Source organism: Camelina sativa, chromosome 10 (assembly GCF_000633955.1).
Source record: "Camelina sativa cultivar DH55 chromosome 10, Cs, whole genome shotgun sequence".
Classification (NCBI taxonomy): domain Eukaryota; kingdom Viridiplantae; phylum Streptophyta; class Magnoliopsida; order Brassicales; family Brassicaceae; genus Camelina; species Camelina sativa.
Window position 1 is genome coordinate 11,095,481 of NC_025694.1, and position 17,918 is coordinate 11,113,398.

At 37.6% G+C, this 17,918-nt stretch overlaps 4 protein-coding genes and 1 pseudogene across 4 annotated transcripts in view; 3 read left to right on the plus strand and 2 right to left on the minus strand.

The window, feature by feature from the left end:
* The window catches only part of LOC104720253 (pentatricopeptide repeat-containing protein At4g18840-like), a 7,698-nt gene extending 4,883 nt beyond the window's left edge, over window positions 1-2,815 (plus strand). The window contains exons 6-7 of the mRNA XM_010438188.1: window positions 1-1,621; window positions 2,727-2,815. Of these exons, the coding sequence (XP_010436490.1) occupies window positions 1-1,615 (1,615 nt within the window). The 3' untranslated portion in view covers window positions 1,616-1,621; window positions 2,727-2,815. The remainder of the gene's footprint in view (window positions 1,622-2,726) is intronic.
* LOC104718435 (transcription repressor OFP5-like) lies at window positions 1,704-3,889 on the minus strand. Its single transcript, XM_010436187.2, has one exon. It carries the CDS (start codon window positions 2,842-2,844, stop codon window positions 1,789-1,791), a length of 1,056 nt encoding a protein of 351 aa, XP_010434489.1. The 5' UTR covers window positions 2,845-3,889; the 3' UTR covers window positions 1,704-1,788.
* LOC109126831 lies at window positions 5,235-5,657 on the plus strand (annotated as a pseudogene).
* Window positions 7,706-8,658, plus strand: LOC104718438 (heat stress transcription factor A-4a-like). Its single transcript, XM_010436188.2, has 2 exons — window positions 7,706-8,096; window positions 8,221-8,658. The coding sequence occupies exons 1-2, from the start codon at window positions 7,860-7,862 to the stop codon at window positions 8,548-8,550; spliced, it is 567 nt and encodes a 188-aa protein (XP_010434490.1). The 5' UTR covers window positions 7,706-7,859; the 3' UTR covers window positions 8,551-8,658.
* Window positions 12,198-16,853, minus strand: LOC104718439 (protein STICHEL-like 3). Its single transcript, XM_010436189.2, has 6 exons — window positions 14,090-16,853; window positions 13,788-14,007; window positions 13,273-13,689; window positions 12,665-13,187; window positions 12,521-12,584; window positions 12,198-12,431 (listed from the first exon to the last, which is right to left on the minus strand). Exons 1-6 carry the CDS (start codon window positions 16,103-16,105, stop codon window positions 12,330-12,332), a joined length of 3,342 nt encoding a protein of 1,113 aa, XP_010434491.1. The 5' UTR covers window positions 16,106-16,853; the 3' UTR covers window positions 12,198-12,329.

The following is a 17,918-nucleotide window of genomic DNA, read 5'->3' on the forward strand; positions in this document are numbered from 1 at the left end:
TGTTGTTAGTTCATCATCAACTCTTCAAGTACCGATTCTGACATTTACAGAGAGAGCGAAATCTCTGTCGGAGATTAAACAAGCTCATGCCTTTATGCTCAAAACAGGTCTTTTTCAGGACACCTATTCCGCGAGCAAGCTTATCGCCTTTGCTGCAACCCAAACAAACCCAGAACCCAAAACTGTCTCTTACGCTCACTCTATCCTCAATCGGATCGAGAGCGCTAATGGGTTCACTCACAATTCCGTCATCAGGGCTTATGCTAATAGCTCTACCCCTGAGATGGCTCTAGTCGTGTTTCGTGATATGCTTCTTGGCCCTGTTTTCCCCGACAAGTACAGCTTCACGTTCGTGTTGAAAGCTTGTGCTGCGTTTTGTGGGTTTGAGCAAGGAAAGCAAATTCACGGTCTTTTTATGAAGAGTGGTCTGATGACTGATGTGTTTGTGGAGAATACTTTGGTTAACGTTTATGGGAGAAGCGGTTACTTCGAGATTGCGCGTAAAGTGCTCGACGAAATGCCTGTGAGAGATGCTGTTTCGTGGAACTCTTTGTTGAGTGCTTATCTTGAAAAGGGTTTGGTAGAAGAAGCTCGTGCGTTGTTTGATGAGATGGAGGAACGGAATGTGGAGTCTTGGAATTTTATGATTTCGGGTTATGCTGCTGCGGGTTTGGTTAAGGAAGCAAAGGAGATCTTCGACTCTATGCCGGTGAAAGATGTGGTTTCTTGGAACGCTATGGTCACTGCTTATGCACATGTGGGTTGCTACGACGACGTTTTAGAAGTTTTCAATGAGATGCTGGATGTTTCAACAGAGAAACCAGATGGTTTTACTCTTGTCAATGTTTTATCTGCGTGTGCTAGTCTTGGTTCCCTGAGTCAAGGTGAGTGGGTACATGTTTACATAGACAAGCATGGGATTGAGATTGAAGGGTTTTTGGCTACAGCTCTTGTGGATATGTATTCTAAATGTGGGAAGATTGATAAGGCTCTTGAAGTGTTTAGAGCTACTTCAAAGAGAGATGTCAGTACATGGAACTCGATCATCTCGGGTTTAAGCGTCCATGGTCTTGGAAAAGATGCTTTGGAGATCTTCTCGGAGATGGTCTATGAAGGTTTTAAACCAAACGGTATCACATTTGTTGGTGTTCTGTCTGCCTGCAATCATGTAGGTTTGTTAGACCAAGCTCGCAATCTTTTTGAAATGATGAATAGTGTTTACGGGGTTGAGCCAACTGTTGAACACTATGGTTGTATGGTGGATTTGCTTGGTCGGATGGGAAGAATTGAGGAAGCAGAGGAGCTTGTGAATGAGATTCCAGCAGATGAGGCTTCGATTTTACTTGAATCTCTTCTTGGTTCCTGTAAAAGGTTTGGGAGATTGGAACAAGCAGAGCGTATAGCAAATCGGTTACAGGAGTTGAATCCACAAGAGAGTTCAGGTTATGTTCAGATGTCAAACTTGTATGCCTCTAATGGGAGATGGGATGAGGTTATGGAGGTGAGAAGAAAGATGAGAGCAGAAAGAGTAAACAAGAAGCCTGGATGTAGCATGATTGAAGTTGATGGGGTCGTTCATGAGTTCTTAGCTGGTGAAGGACTAAGAATCGACTAAAACTTGGTAATTTCCAAAAATTATATTGGTCTTGTTCTGTCAGTTATATATAATTAGTTAAAACCAAGAAGCATGAAGTTAGGGGAGATACATCCTAAAAGCTTATACTATTCACAGATCATAATGATGAATCAATCATGCACAGATCTTTATATTACTATTATACACCAAAATTAATGAAAATTCATATCGTTATGCACTTGCTGAAACACATGGATGATCATATCATGATATTCATTGGTATTGAGTCTGAGATAACAAACCAGAAGCTCTTTGAGTTCTTCAGGGTGGTTGATACCATTCTCCATGATCATTTCAATCATTGAATCTCTAAAATCCTTCTGAGGATCGCTCGAACATTTCACTACGGCAAAGCTTTCGTTCTCCATTTGTCTGTCTGCTGTTTCTATAAGAACCTCGTGCTCGCGTGCTCTCAGTTTAGCCTTCTTCAAGTCTTCGATAGCTTTAACTCTGCATTTTTCAGATGCTCTTGGTGAAAATACTCTTACCTTGTTGTTTTCTTTTGTCCCTAACTTGTTTAGCTCCCTTTTTAGGTACATAGATTTTCTCTGTTGGTCTGCCTTCAGCTTCACTTCTTTTAGTTTTACTTCCTTGAGCTTTTGCCACTGAGGAGCTGATTTTGTTACAGTTTGACCAAGACTCATAGAATCCTCTTTATTGTAACTTCCTGTACCTGTCCTTCTCGCTGGTTTTTTCGCCTTGACCTCTACATCTTGTTCTGATCTCTTTGGCTTTTGTTCAAGAAGCCTTTGGTCACGTCTCTCACATCTTTGCTTATCTCTGTTCACCTGAATTCTTGGCGTCATGATCACAGTTCCTTTGTCTCTATCCATTGCCTCTACTTCCAGAAAGCCACACGTCTCTCTTTTGAAGTCTCTTACTTTCTTCCTTACACTGCTCATTATCTCTTCAAACTTCTCATTTGATTCCCTTTCTGCTGATCTTGTTGCAGCGTTCTCCTTTTCTATTTGTACTCTCTGAAATCTTTTTCTGCTCTGAGTAATATCATTTCGACGTTTATAAGAACTCAAGGAAGATTTTGTAGACATGGTCTGGCTAGCTTCATCATCTTGCTTCTTCTCTTTTGCAGGTTTCAAGTCAGAAGAACCGCTTAACTTTGAAAACCAAGAAACAGGAGGAGCACGAGACAACCCGTAAGAAGAAGAAGATGAAGAAGAAACAGGTTTCTTCCTTCCCCATCTCATCATTCCTAATGATCGAAGAATCTGAAAAAGTTTGGTGCTGTCTTTGTTAACCGGGTTTCCTAGGCTAGACTATGAAGAGATGTATAAAAATGAAGGGATGTATCTAGAGCTTACGGCTGTAATATTGTTAGGTCGTTGTGTTTAATAGGGAGATGAACTTAACGGGTAAAAGCTAGTTGCAGTTTGAAAAAAAGAACCAAACCCGCCTGAAGAATCCTGTGACCACTTTTAGCCTAATTAACTTTTTCTTTTATTGGTTCTGTTATCTCTGGGTACGTTCTGGAATTTATAACAAAGTGGGGGACCAGTTTTATCAATCAAAAAACCAAACTTCATTGATGACAAAGACGTAGGCCTCTCTTTCTCTCTCTCTTTCTCTTCTTTCGGTGTAACGTGACCGACCCAAGAACCACAAGAATCTTCCCATCCTTTTAGTTTGTAGTAGCTGTCTTAATACCGTAAGAACATTGAGTTCTTAGATCATGGAATCTAGTGGCTTTGCAGTGGTTACATGATTTACACATCCCTAGTCATGTCGCAAAGCTGATACAAATATTACCCTCGAAACCCGAGTGTCGTCCAACATAACAATATGATTGGTACTGGTCCCGGTCTCTCTCTGGTCCTAGTCTGAGAGGTGTTATATAATCATGAAGAAGGTAAAGTTGATGGATTTTGTGTTATCTCAAAGTTAGAGATTTTGTGAAGTTTTGAGGAAGATGTGGTCCTGACCTTTAAAAGAACAGCTAAAAAACTCTCCATATGGATATATCACCTACCTTGAGGTATGGTTTGTGTCACCCGCCAACAACTTGTTCATGATTTTAATTTAATTTTAGTTTCTTTTTTGTTTCTTCTTCTATATAGTATAGCCATCAAAATGGGGATAGAGAAGAGTTTTAAATTTTTATACATTATTTTTGTGTGTCGCTTGTATTGTCAAGACTTGGCATTGAAGCATTAACCAATTTCAGGCTCTTCTACTTTACTATCTGAAAAGGAATAAAAGAATAATTACAAAAAAGAATAAAACCCCATCCCGTAATTATAATTTTTTTCCTGACCAATAAGATAAATAAAACTGTAATTATGTAATTATATCTTTTAAGATTTTTTTGGAGACTAGTCTCATTCTCATATATATTTATCAAATAGGACAAGACATTAAAATATATCACAGCTACGTCCTTGGCGATAGCGACGATACGTACCCCGTTATGTTTTCTTGATATAGAAGAGTACATACATGTTGTAAATTAATTTTTATGGATAATTTGAATTATCAATTAAACCCTGTACTAAAAAGTTAAGTAGAGAGTTAAAAGATGGCTTATTATATATTAGACTATAGTTTGAATGTGGTTATGTTAGCCAATAGCCACGTGATTAAATTGATTGGTTTGATCATGTGGTTACCATAACAACAACATTCATTGTGTGGTCTACTACTTTTTCAAGATTTTTTTCTATGTGTTTACTTGCAGATTAGTTTATACAAAAAAAAACATATATAAAAAGATCATACAATAAACATAGTTTGTAGAAAAAAAAAGTATTGATCCAAACAGTCATTATTTTGGTTTATTAAGAATCTTTGACCCCCAATCGGATCCGGATGCAGTGCCGGCTTATCAGTTTTTTTTTTTTAATCTCTATTATATGTTAAAAGAAATATGGATTTCATTTTGATAATATATAAACATTGATAAGATTATAAAAAATTATTTTTATTCTACGTTGGAGTCAGTTGAGATAATTATAGAAGATAAAGAGTCTTTTGGTTATTAACTAGTAAAAATAAATCTTTAAAACAATTTTAATGAATTATTTTTGTATTACAAATTTTGTTTTTGTCTCTTTTACTTTATATTATTTTTTTGTGACCATTTATCTTGCATTATTTATTTTTGTACCCATTTATCTTGCATTATTTATTTTTTTGTGCCCTTAATCGTACGTTATTTGTCTCCTTAATCTATGAACCGGGGCGGTCGCACTCCTTGTCCTCCTATCTAAGCCGGCACTGTCCAGATGCAGTGATCCGCTGATACCAAAAGAACATTTCAGGTCGTCGTTGCGTTTTGTTTTAAAAACGTGTTGTAAATTAATACACGATCATCAAGTCACCTTTTGACTGTTTTAAACTTTTAATTGACTCGATTTTTGTTATCATGTAGTATTAAATTGTGTTTCCACAAATCAGTAGTATCATCATCAATGCAATGTTATTTTGAGTAACATACGATTTTCTTGTTGATACTAAAATTATAGTTGAATATTTGCGTTTCGGTATGGTATTCATTATTAGCAAACAAACAATTGGGAACACTGTATATGTAACCAATCTACATTTATCATAAGTCATTTTTAACACTTAAATATCCGAAAAATTAATGGTCCACACAAGAATTATTGTCTTCGTTTTCCTCGCTCTCACCATTCTACATGCGGGTTAGACTTAGTCTCATTAGATCGAAACCGCATTAAAGGGGTTCTTTTATCCTGGTTACTACTACAGTTTTTAAAAAAAAAAACAGAATTCTGATTACTATGCTTTAAACCCAAGATTTTGAATATGTGGTGTATGTGTGTATACGTTATTTTGCAGATATTGAAGCGACAAAGCCCAAAGGTGGTGAATGAAAATTCAGTTTGGTCTTTCATTAACAAAGGAGCTTCATTGTGTTGCAACGATCACCCCGAATTTGGAGTATGTACTAATAATAGTAAGTGTAACAAGTGGTGTCTTCAAGGTTGTAGCAACAAAAGAGGTGGCTTTTGCAAGAGAAAAAAATTGCCATTGCTACTGCATGTAAACTATAAACTTCACACTCTTTCAATAAATAAATTATCAATACAACTATCATTTTGTTCACATTTCGAGTTCAAATGTTTTTGTTTCAAACTTCAAATAATAATAATTAGTAAATAAAATCTTTAGGTGTGTGCTCTGCCTCTGAAGAACCCCTTTCAGCTACATCATCCAATCTTTCGTTTGAGTGGTTGCTTTACGGAGTATCTTCCAGAGCTGCGTCTTGCCCCCGATTTTGGACTCTCATCTCCCAGACATGTCACCTCAAGAGTTTGGTAGACCCAATGGTTTTGCCAAATCCTCAAAGGACCAGGTTCTATCTATCAAACTCCCTGTTATCCTATAGACTGTTATTAGCTTGTTTGGTCATACTCGATGTTCGAAGACTGCATCAGAGAACCCAGTTAGCTAGTGTGTCTTGGATGTACAATGAGTATATTAGAACTATGGCGACTGCTCAACTTACGACATTGTCCGTTGGCCCCCATATCTGGAATTACCACGTTTGCTTTAATTCCCTACATTCACACCCCTTCATGAAGCGCAGGCTATTTGTCTTTGTCCCCGGGTTCTGTCGACTGAAAATCCTATGTGGAATTCTTGATCACCATTTCCATGGCAGAGAGGACCCACTTGGTTTGATACGACACTACTTTTATTTTGTGCACCTGCTTTTAGCTTCTTCTCCGGTAATCTCTGCTGTTCCCATTGCTCTGCAACCATTATCTCCTTCGAAGCTCAGGTCTGATTTCTCTTCACCAATGTTCTTCCGATTACAATCTTTGTGTGGAATTCTTGATCACCATTTCCATGGCAGAGAGGATCCACCTGTTATGTTACGGTTCTGCATTTATACTCTGCGAATCCTGGTTTTAGCTTCAACTCTGAAATCTCATGCTCCTAAGGTCCTGAAGTTTCATGGCATTCTAGACCTGAATTCAAATTGTCGAGGTTGTGGTTATGGTCTGAGAAGCTTCTCAACCAATAACCACCCCTCGATGATTCTAGCTGTTTACTTCAGGTTCCGCATTAGTGAGAAAACATGTACCACCACCTCCATCACCCTCCGGGACTTCGTCCCCCAAATCCATACCTTGGCTGTACTTCTGCTGGTGCTCCTTCTTTCAGTTAGTCCCTTGGCTCTGATTCTACTATCAACGGCACTGTGTCCGTTGACCGTGACCTACTTGTCATCTCTCGAGATCCTCGATGATGTTCAATCTTGCAACCATGATCCCAAATGCCTACAATTGCTTCTTAGCCCTTGTGTTATAGCTCTCATGGAACCTTGCTTGATGTTTCCTTTATGTTTGTATTTGCTTATGGCTTTGGGGAAAGCCTTTTCTTGTAATCGTTTAAACTCTGGGATCCTTTATCCCTTTCTTTGTATGTTTTCTATTTGAATAAATAGAATCATCCTTTGTTCAAAAAAAAAAAAAAGTATAATAATAATTAGTAAATGGGCCAATAAAATAAAACCATTAGGTATTTGTATAAATAGCCAATCCTAATATACATTTGTAGCTTGAAGCTGAAACCACCTAACTATATAAAGGTAAGACAATTTTGAGATTTATTTTGCTGTACTATACTACTTCGCTTTCGATAGTCTTTATGAAAATAATATATATATGGATTTGCGCTACCACGTAATCATTTAAATGTGTTCATGAATTGCAATTGTGTTCTTAATTCAAAAGTTCACTAAAATAATTTAATTTGTTTATTAGACACTTAATTCTAGCAAGTGGAGCAGAAGGGTTTAAACATCCAATGTTTAAATTTCTTTTCAATAACAGTTATATATAATAATATATGAAAAAAAAATCAATCTAATTAATAATATTAGATTTTAGAAAACTTTTTAACTTGATTGAATACATTCCTTTAATTTGGGGGTAAAGAACCAAAGTATTTAAATAATGAGATCTAGTTAATTAAAGAGAGATTTGGTATTTTATTAGACCGAGATCACTTTAAGGTTTTGTTTCACTATTGTGTATAAGTATAACCCTTGTTTTCAAAAAGACAATTGCACGAAACCATCACAATTTCACAAGGTCCCGATCACTTCTTCTTTGTTCTTTTTATGTTGACATCTCTTATCCGATCACTGTCTGTTTTGGTTTATTTCGATTCGATTGCTTGTTTTTCAGTTTTAGGGATTTTGTAGTTTTGAAAGTCATATATATTAGCAAGGGATAATATGGATGGTGACAATAATAATCATGGAGCTCCTCATCGTGTTTCTATAGAACAGAAAAACAAGTGCGTAGATTTCATGAGGAAAGCATATGCGATGGTAGATGATCCTTCGACGGATTCGATAATCTCGTGGGGATATAACGGTGATAGTTTCATAGTCTGGCATCCTCCTGAATGCTACAGAGACCTTCTTCCTCGTCTCTTGGGTGTCCCAGACTTCTACAAATTTCGACTATATGTAAGTCTTGTCAGTTAATTTTTAGTTACTTGTTCTTCTTATAACATTGTAAAATTTGATTGGGGCCAAATTATAACATCTTTTTGTGTTTTATATATAAACAAACGGGGGATGGCATTGGCAGGGGTTTAAAAAGGTATTCTCGTCGGTACATTTGGAATATGCAAGGGATGATTTTGTTAAAGGGCGACCTGAGCTTTTGGAAAATATTGGGCAAAGCTTCCTTGAAGAACGTGAGAAGAAGATGAAGCCACTTAGAGATGCGATGAGAAATTGCAAGAACATGGATGAGGAACGTTTAGTCACCAAGGAGTGGTTGGCGACACTGGAAAGGGAGAGAAGGGTCCAAGTTGATAAAGATTTTTTAAAGGATGCTGATCTTCTTGTGCTACGCATCTCTAAGTATAAGGAGAGAAGGGCCAAATCTTTTGCCAGATTTGGTGGATTTTATTAAACAAAACCTTTTTTATTTATTTCTCTCTACCAGATGAGAGCGAATTCAAAGGTCTTGTGGGTTTATTTGTTTCAAGCTTTTAGCTATAGGGGGATGTGATGAAACAAATAACCCCTCTATGTTATGTTCTATTTGAGGTTGTGCATCTCTCTGGATTCCGATATCTAGTCTACATATATATTCTTCGTGCTAGGAAACCAATTGGCGAAAAAAACAAACAGTTATGGTTTACTTAAAGATATAGTAATATTCTTTTAGAAAATATCCACAATTCACACACAGATCTAACTAACACCACCATATGAAGAAAGAAAGATAGAGAAGAAACTGAAACTGGATTGTCTTAAAGAAAATCTTTTTTGATTTCTCTCTACCACATGAGAATTCATTTATTTGTTTCTAGTAAAAAAGTATATTTTGCAAATTTCATTTATTTGTTTCTAGTAAAAAAGTATATTTTGCAAATTTAATTTGTTCTGTTGCATATGAAGTTTTAAGATTATCTGTAGAGGCTGCCACACAAGCATATTTTGCAAAGATGACTCATTTGGTATTTGTGATTCTTAGCATTCTCCAAAACTGAATGCTATATTAGATCTTAATAGATGCCTCCTAATGTAGGGCCAAAATTGATAAAGCTTTAGCAAATGTAGCATTCGAAAGGGAGAGAAGATGAGAAGCTTTACCAAAACATGTTGAGAATCGATTGCAACTTGTAGTGGATAGCTCAACAATTTGATCAATCCTGATGATGTTTGAGTTAAAAGTTGCAACATATATCTTCATGAATAATCTCATATCTATTTTTCATTTGTTGCATAAATTTCTTTCATCTATCTAATGAGATCTTTAGTGTTGTGTAACTTATGAATACTCTCTACTGTATTTATTACTCTAGATCTGGTTTCAAAGTTCTATTTCATTTTTTCTACTACAGGTATATCTTCCAAAATTCATTTGTTTTGTTGCAGATTAGCTTTAGAAAACAAAATTAGAAACAAATGAAACTTTTGAATATTCGATTGTGAATGATCCTTCAACGGATTTGATCATCTCGTGGGCACCGAACGGCAATAGTTTCATCGTTTGGAATCCGCAAGAATGTTGCGAAAACCTTCTTCCCCGACTCTTACAAATCAACGACTTCGGAAGATTTCTAGAATATGTAAGTTTTTGTAAATTCCTTCATGAGTCAAAATTAAATTCAATTATTATAAATTCTTTTGTGACCGATGTTGCTAATATATACAGTATGTTGTTTGTACGTAACGTAACGTACAGGGCTTTAGAAAATTGGAGCATGGACAAAAATTGCAATTTGCATGCATTTATTTCGTGAGAGGCCAACCTAGCTCAACTTTTGGCCAAGATTGTCGAACGCTAATTGAAAAGGCTGAGAGATATTCATGCGGTTGATCATTTTCGTAATCACACGATTCCTTACCTTCGGAATCTTGCTTATAGCCGGGTGAGTTTTTTTTTTTTTTGGTCTCTTGCTTTAACTTAACTTAATTAGTGAAGTTAATCATATCATTAACCAGTTTGAAATTATTATTGTTTAATAATATATTCGCAGGAGACTTATAATATTGAAGACTTGCAAACTGGCCTTAAGCTTTTAGAAGTTTTTTTTTTTTTTTCAAACAAACCCCATTTCATTAAGCTAGAGACAAGAGCTCACCTCTATGATGAGTCTTTACAACCGTCAACACACTTACATGGGAAGATATCAAAAACAAATATGAATAGGTTCCTAGCAAACCACATCATCCCAACATGACAATAAAGATACAAACATAAAGTACGACAACATAAACTAATACTAAGAAGATAGAAGGGCATACAAGCCACATAGATAGGGTGAACCGCAAAGCGGATAGTCCACATGAGATGGCGAAAAGCTGTCCAAGAACGAATCACCGGTCGCAAAACGACAAATTGCCACAATGGAATGCAAAGATTCTGACGGGTTTTTAAAAACCTAACTCGCACTAATGACAAATCATTAGCTCCCTGGAAAAGGAGACAGCATGTAGGATGGGAATGAATTCCCAAAAGTCGAGTACCCGAGAAAAGGTCCAAGATGCAACCACCTTGCCGCACCACATTGAAAGATCTATACCAAATGGATAGCAAAAAGCGGGAGTCAAGAAGAAACTGCGTAGCCAAGAGAGTAGACATGAAGGAAGGGCAAGAGAGTCAACAACAACAACCAAATCTTGAAAAAAAATCTCTCTTTATAAGAGGAAATTTTATTGAAGGACTCTCGTTAAATGAGGAAATTGAAGTACTTTTATAGCGTGTGTTGCTCCACCAGTGCTCTATCCTACTTGAAATTGTTTGTTTTATTATCCCCAATAACAAGCAAACTAAACACTGGCCTAAAAACCAGAAAAGACTCATATACAAAAGAAATCTTAATAGACTCATCAGGTCCAATAACATGAAATATTTTCTCTGGCCCACAGACCAGGATAATTGATTCTGACCCACTTCGATTAGTTTCTCCGCTGTTTCTCGCCTATCATTGGTATCACAACTCAAGGTGCAGCGGTTAACCGGAGAGGCAACCAAGAGCATCGGAGCAACTTTCCGGTCTGGTGGGACAAACCTCATCTACGGGATTAACGGAAGTTTCATCACCATTAAAGTCTTCGCATAAGAGTCGAGCATGTGTTTCGGCGGCGGAAACCCGATACACCGGAGTGATGGAGTGACATGGGGAAAGGTTCTCTCATCGGTAAGACCATCACTAGAAAATTCATCTGAGCAGGGCCTTATGTCAACCATACGACTTTTAGTAACAGATCTGGAAGCTCTCGAGAGAGATCTCGATCTGGCGAGAACATCAGTACAGAAAAAAATCACAAGATCTTCACAGCGAGTGAGAGAGAATGAATGAGATTCTCGTCGGGAAAGCACAGACAACAAAGACAACCCATCTCGACTTATGACTAGCATAGCCGGAACAAGCAAAGACGGAAAAAAAATGAGCAGATTTGGTGACTCCAATATGGGGGAGACGACCGAGGGCAAAACTAACTGCATCGGAGACATGAGATTGTGCTCAAATAGGAACTTCATAAGGTCATCACAACAAGTGAGAGATTGGAAAGATTATCGCCGGAAACATATACGGCGGAGGCAACTCATCTAGGCGTTGTCTTCATGTTAAAAGGACTATGCCTGAAAGGGGGAAACAAACGATGGAAGAGCAACGGCGGAGCTGTTAGCGGTGATGAACTTCAATGACTCTCTCGGGCTTTGTGTCAGAGAGAAAATAAAACTAGGGCGAACTCATTTTTTATATATAGTTTGATTTTAAGCTTTTAGAAGTTATCGACAACCTTCTTAGCAATTGGAGGATGTCCACTGAACCAGATGGATCAAGTATTATCTCCTTGTTGGAAAACTTTCATTTACCGTCCTTATGAAATAATCAAATGTGATTGAAGAAGACTTGAAGTGCTTTGCCTTTGTCTTGGTTTTAGGCTTTTAACGATTTAAACTTTTCCAGCATTATTGAGATCTTGACACACAAGATCCGTAGCTTGTGTTCATTATGTAAACGCACTTCTTGATGCGTTAGCGTCTGTGGTGTACATAGCGCAGTTCTTGATGCAAATAAGCTCAACGAACAGTTCAACAGTTAAAACTAATGCATTTATTATTTGTGGTAAGAACATATTCAGAAACATTATAAATTGCAAAGAAGCTACACTGATTGTGATGATTACAGTAAAATCTGCGTATGAACGATCAAAGAACAAACGCTTTTTTCATCTAGTTGGAGATCTAGTCGACAGACATTTTCCGCATGACACGAGCTTCAGCAACGAATGTGGTCTTGCCCTTCTTGTTCTCACCTTTAACCTCGTGGCCTATCATTTACAAAGTTTCCATTTTTTTCAATTACCGATAACCAAAAAGTTTTGATTTTTACTTAAGATAAAGAGAGTTTGGTTGTTACCTTGCGACGTGTGCCTCTTGAGGTTTTCCAGCATAACAAGCTTCTTGATCTTGGTTCAAGTCTCCTGTAAGAAAAAGAAAGAGTTAATATTTTTTACTTGATATATCTTTAGGATGTTTGATTTGAGTGTTTAGAGATTCTTACAGATTCTCTTGTTCCAGCTTCTCGGCTATTGACACGGCCTTACGTTTAGACCAACCGTTTTGGAGTGAGCATCCGTCAGCTTGCTGGATCACATGAGCCAACGAGACCTTACCTCTCACAATGCTTTGACTCTGGCTTGCTTCCAAATGTTTCCTTCTAGCTCGGGCTAATGCAGAAGAACCAACTCGCTCTGTCCTCTCTTCTTCATGTTGCTTCTGTTGTTGTTGTCGTCTTTGTCCATTAGATTCAGTAACTTCAACTATCTCGCTTCTCCCACTTCCATCGATGTTGTAATCGTGGCCAATGAGTGCTAAAGATTGTGGCAGGCTTTTATCTTTCACAGGTGGGTGTGGATGATGATGATGATGCCCATTGTTTCTTGGATCTTTCTTTGTCTCGCATCTGATCTCTATCGTGATTGGACACTCAAGAACCTCCTCAAATGCTTGCATGATATGGCCACGAAATTTCTCAGCTGTGGATTTGGTTAGCGGCGAGCTGAACATTAGATGCACAGTAGGAGCTGCCATAACACCATAACAAAAATAACAAAAACATTTAGCTTCAAAAAAATTTAGAACATCTAATCTAAACACAAAATGCATTACCTGATCCAAGGCTAAGAGAGACAATTCTTCCTTCTTTATAAAGAAACTCTCTCAAACCGTTAACTCGAGGCTTCTCGATAACTTCTAACCAAATCTCTTCAACAGCAGGTCGGTTTTTTCTACTATCACCTCTTCTTCTGTCCAAACCAGAACTTCTTCCACCTGCTGGATCGCTAGAAGGATCAAGATGGTGATCTGAGCTTTCTCTACCTCCATTGTTCTCTAACGGTACTGGGCTACGGTTAAAGCTAGTATCTGCAGTGGAAGAACGTTGAAGCAGATAGTTCTGATCAGGAGCTAGTTGAAGCAACGCGGCTGTGAGCCAAGTCAGTTTATCGTTTGATACTCTCAGCTGTTTCTCTGCCTCGGATAACGTCTTAAGGGCCTGTCTCAGTTTCTCCATATCTTCTTTAGGTACTATAAATGGTGATCAAAACCAAAAGTTGGATTAGAACAAAAGACCATAAACAAAGCTATTGCAATGTTAAGGTAGGCTGGAAAATGTAGAAACTCACATGGTTGTCGCCGAAAGAACTTTCTTTTATGCCGATCTTTAGTGAAATCATAACTACCCGCAAGAATATCTGTTATGACCGTTGCAAGCTGAGACATTAAAGCCAATGGTTCTACACTTGTTTCCATTATAGTTCTCAGATTCTTCACAGTATTTACAGTATCTGCAGATAAAGCTAAATCAAGAAGATCCACTAATTTCTCATCAGAAACAAGCCCAACCTGAAAAGATTAAAAGAAATTTTCAGTTAAGAAAACTTTCCAACTTTCAACTGTGATATCAGTGAGAAAGAACAGTGCTTACCAGTTCCTGAACTAAAGGAACAGAGATCCTCTGTCCTAACAAACTCAACTGTTCAAGAGTCATCTCAGCATCTCTTAATGAACCATCTGATCTCGAAGCAATGAGCTTCAATGCATCTTTATCTATTTCAATCTCTTCTTTTGATGCAATCCATTGCAACGAGTAAACTATATCCGCATCCTTCAGTTTCGGGAAAAAGAATTTCTGGCACCTCGATATGATCACATGAGGCAAAACATCAAGACTCGAACACACGAGGATAAAGACAACACGGCGTGGCGCTGCTCGGTCCACCACTTTGGACAATGCATTCCAACAATCAGATGACAAGGTATCACAATCATCAAATATGAACACCCGAGGTGACTGAGATGAAACCATCACATTTCCATTATCCAGTAATAAATCCATGATGTTCTCAAAGTCATAGTTCCCGACAGGACCCACTTCCCGAATGTTCCAGCTTTTACCCATATCATGTGAAACACAAGAACTGCAAGTGCCACAAGGCTTTGGCTGTTCCATGGAATGACAGTTCAAAGCCCTTGCAAAAATCCGAGCGCAAGAGGTCTTTCCAGTTCCATTTGGACCGTGGAAGACATACAAAAGTCCAAGCTTTCGTCTAGCAACTGCATTAGAAAGAGCTTGTACCACTAGATTCTGCCCCAGGAGATCCCGGAATGTTTTAGGCGTGTATTTCTCCGTAAGACTCTGATGCTGTTGCTGATGTCGATGCCGTGCATTTATATGGCTCTTCTTTTTGTGTTTTTTCTCCCCTGATCTTCCTTCTGAAGCAAGGTCAGAATCATCTTCGTTCTTGAGAAGATTGTCTGCAAAAATTCCTAGCTCCCCTGAGTAATCATGCACCCAACCTTCATTCTCTGCACTATCAACTAGTAAAGGAAGTGCTTCACCATCAGAGTGGATAAAGGAGCTTGAGTCATCATCAGATTGTATCATCATCATATCAGAACCATTTCTCTCATTGGTTTCACCTTTCCTTCCTCTTGAATCAGACATACCACAAGACAAACTCCTACCCGCCTTATCAAGAAACGTTTTCCCTCGGTGATGAATTCTCGACCAATTAAACGGAATCCCACAAGCTTTAGTCATGTTCTGTTCCCCAAATCCCTCTTTCTCTACCTCATGCTTCTCACCTTGAGGCAATGTGTTAGAAGCAACAGACATCTCACTCTTACCACCACCACCACCAGTATCTCTACTCTTACCTCGAACTCTCCTCGTCCCTCTAAATTTCCGCCTTTTAGGCCGACTCATTCCACCCGTACATCCCCGAGTGTTACTACCTCCACCTCCAACTCCATACCTAACCCGAGGACGAACATTAGATGAAACCACATCATCACTATCACCTACAACAACCTCATTACGCTGATCAGATAATGTCTTAATCATAGCATCATTAACCCTGCTAAGCCTCCTACTAGCTTTTGAACCCGAATTAACCGAAGCAACACCATGAGAAACAACCTCATTCACATTTTGATACTCATCCCCAATTCTATAACTCTTTCTACTAGATTCCTCTCTCTTAACTCTCCTACCACTGTCCCTTTCACCACTAATGACAGGACCCGACCTATCATCAGAAGGAGTCACTTTAGATGTCCCAAAATTAACAACAGGTGAAGAACCACTCAAAGCAGACAGCCTACGATTAGACTTCTTATGATCAACAGACCTTCTTCCTCCTTCCACATGATCTCCTTTCTTCGGAAGCAAATCAACAACCGAAGGAGGAGTGTTCCAAGCAGGAGGGCTAGCAGAAGGATCTCTAAGCGAACGTGACCGTTGGAGAACAATGAGGTCTCTCATTAAGGCACGGTCAGTTAAAACAGGACTCTGCTTATGCATATGGTTCTTCAAGTGGATACAGTTGGTTAAATGGATGTGGTTACGAAGATGCTCACCGATGTCTCCATTTGCATCTTTGAGAATTCGATTCCGAGTTGAAGAAGAAGAAGCAACTCTTGTCGTAGTGGTCGTCGTCATTTATCAGAGCTTTGTCTCTTTCCTCCTCGGAATCTTGCATAAGAACCAAATCGAATTGTATCTCATTTTTTTTAAAACCAAATCTTCACAACTTTCCAAAATTTGAAGTGATTTTGTTTTGCAACAAACTATGGCAATTAATTAGCTTTGATTCGCCACACACAAAAAAAAAAAAAAGATTACAACTTTTTGAAATCTCTCACAAACCCACTACGAACGAAGAAAGAAGTTCCCGAATCGAACTAAATTAGTGAAATTGAGAAAACAAAAACCCAAATGGGGAAAGAGTTAAAAATGGAAACTTTGGAGCTCTCAAGGGAGGAAGCTAAAGCATCAAAATTTCTGGTTCTTGTACACTAAAGAAGAGAGAACACTTTGTATTCTCATTAAAGATGAGAGAGAAAGGGAGATAGAAGAAATTGATGAGAGTGAAAGAGAAAAAAAAAAAAAAAGAGAGAGGCAAGTGGGGATTGTCGTTGTTGTTAGTGACCTCATCAGCCACAGAACCAAACAGAAATCAAGAAAAAGAAACGGCAGCGTTTTAAAAAGGAATCACAGATCTCTCCTCATTTCTTCACCAAACTTTCACATGCAGGGATTCAGAGGAAAAACTAATGGGGTTTTTTGTGGAGAAAACGATGGCTTTTGGCAGAGAGTAGTAAACACCTCCCTTTCGGGTAGAGGCTTTTGTTGTTCTTTTTAGGTTTCTAGTGAAAGAGAGAGAGAGAGAGAAGTTAAAAGGAGGGGGGAGGGGACAGATCTGTTTGCAGACACGAACACAAAGGCATATAATATGAACAATAAAGAAGTGTGTCCGTTTGTAGGAGAAGCATGCAAAGATTAAAATTATGTCCTTTTCTCTTCTTTTTTTGCTTAATTAAAAAAGTTCCGACCTTTGAACTAATACGGCTTGGTTTTTTGTTAATCTTTGTTACGGGATTTTTAAAAAATAGTCGTTGGCATTTATTTTTCTTATTCTTGTTTTTTTTTTTCAATTTTGTTGGCTTGTTTTGTCCGTCATATGATTGGGTCATTTGAAAGCTTGGAATAATCCAGTTAAATGTACAACAATTTTAAGAACTTCATCTTATGACAAAATACTTTTTAATATGACATAATTTGGATTGATGATAAAGGATAAGAAATGTCCACTCAAGCTAGTCAAATCTTTCTAGTCATCAAAATAACAATAATACAAAAGCAGTCACAACTATTTTTTTTTTCCTTGGTAATATGATTGGGTCATGGGTGGATTCTACCGTTAGAAATCCATTAAAAATATTCTTACATTAATCTCAATTCAGTGACAAAAGTTTACATTCTTACTAATGATTTCATTTTTATTTACTCGTAAAATATGGTAAAAGGATTAAGAGATGTCCACTCAGGCTAGCCAAATCTATCTACTCATACAACAGTAACAATCCAAAGTAATTCTTTTTTCTTACATCATGGATATTTGTAGAAGCTCTTTGACTTATATCCTCTTTTGTTTAAGTTAAGGTTTCTACTTGTAACTATTCAAAATGGATATGTGTCATCATTTCTAAATATAATCACTGTTAATAATCATTAAATGATCGAGATGAATAGTGTCTCTACGTAAGTCGTCACGGACTAAAATTTGTTTTCTAAATTTGACGGAAAACAAAAGAAATTGGTATGCGTTATATATATATAAACTATATTGAAATGGTTTCTATCTCAAGTAAGATTCCATAGTTCCATTATCAAAATATGTACTTAGTGTGTGTTTTATTGCCAAAACTGCAATTAGGCAAGAAATAGGATACGACAAAACGAAAACAAAAAA

What these genes read in the sequence shown, in the direction of transcription:
- LOC104718435 (XM_010436187.2), bottom strand. Translation starts at nt 2,844, where the DNA reads ATGATGAGATGGGGAAGGAAGAAACCTGTTTCTTCTTCATCTTCTTCT.
- LOC104718439 (XM_010436189.2), bottom strand. Translation starts at nt 16,105, where the DNA reads ATGACGACGACCACTACGACAAGAGTTGCTTCTTCTTCTTCAACTCGG. An exon ending in TTCCTTTAGTTCAGGAACTG is followed by an intron (nt 14,008 to 14,089) that starts GTAAGCACTGTT and finishes TAATCTTTTCAG; the next exon opens with GTTGGGCTTGTTTCTGATGA. An exon ending in GTTCTTTCGGCGACAACCAT is followed by an intron (nt 13,690 to 13,787) that starts GTGAGTTTCTAC and finishes CACCATTTATAG; the next exon opens with TACCTAAAGAAGATATGGAG.
- LOC104718438 (XM_010436188.2), top strand. Translation starts at nt 7,860, where the DNA reads ATGGATGGTGACAATAATAATCATGGAGCTCCTCATCGTGTTTCTATA. An exon ending in TCTACAAATTTCGACTATAT is followed by an intron (nt 8,097 to 8,220) that starts GTAAGTCTTGTC and finishes TGGCATTGGCAG; the next exon opens with GGGTTTAAAAAGGTATTCTC.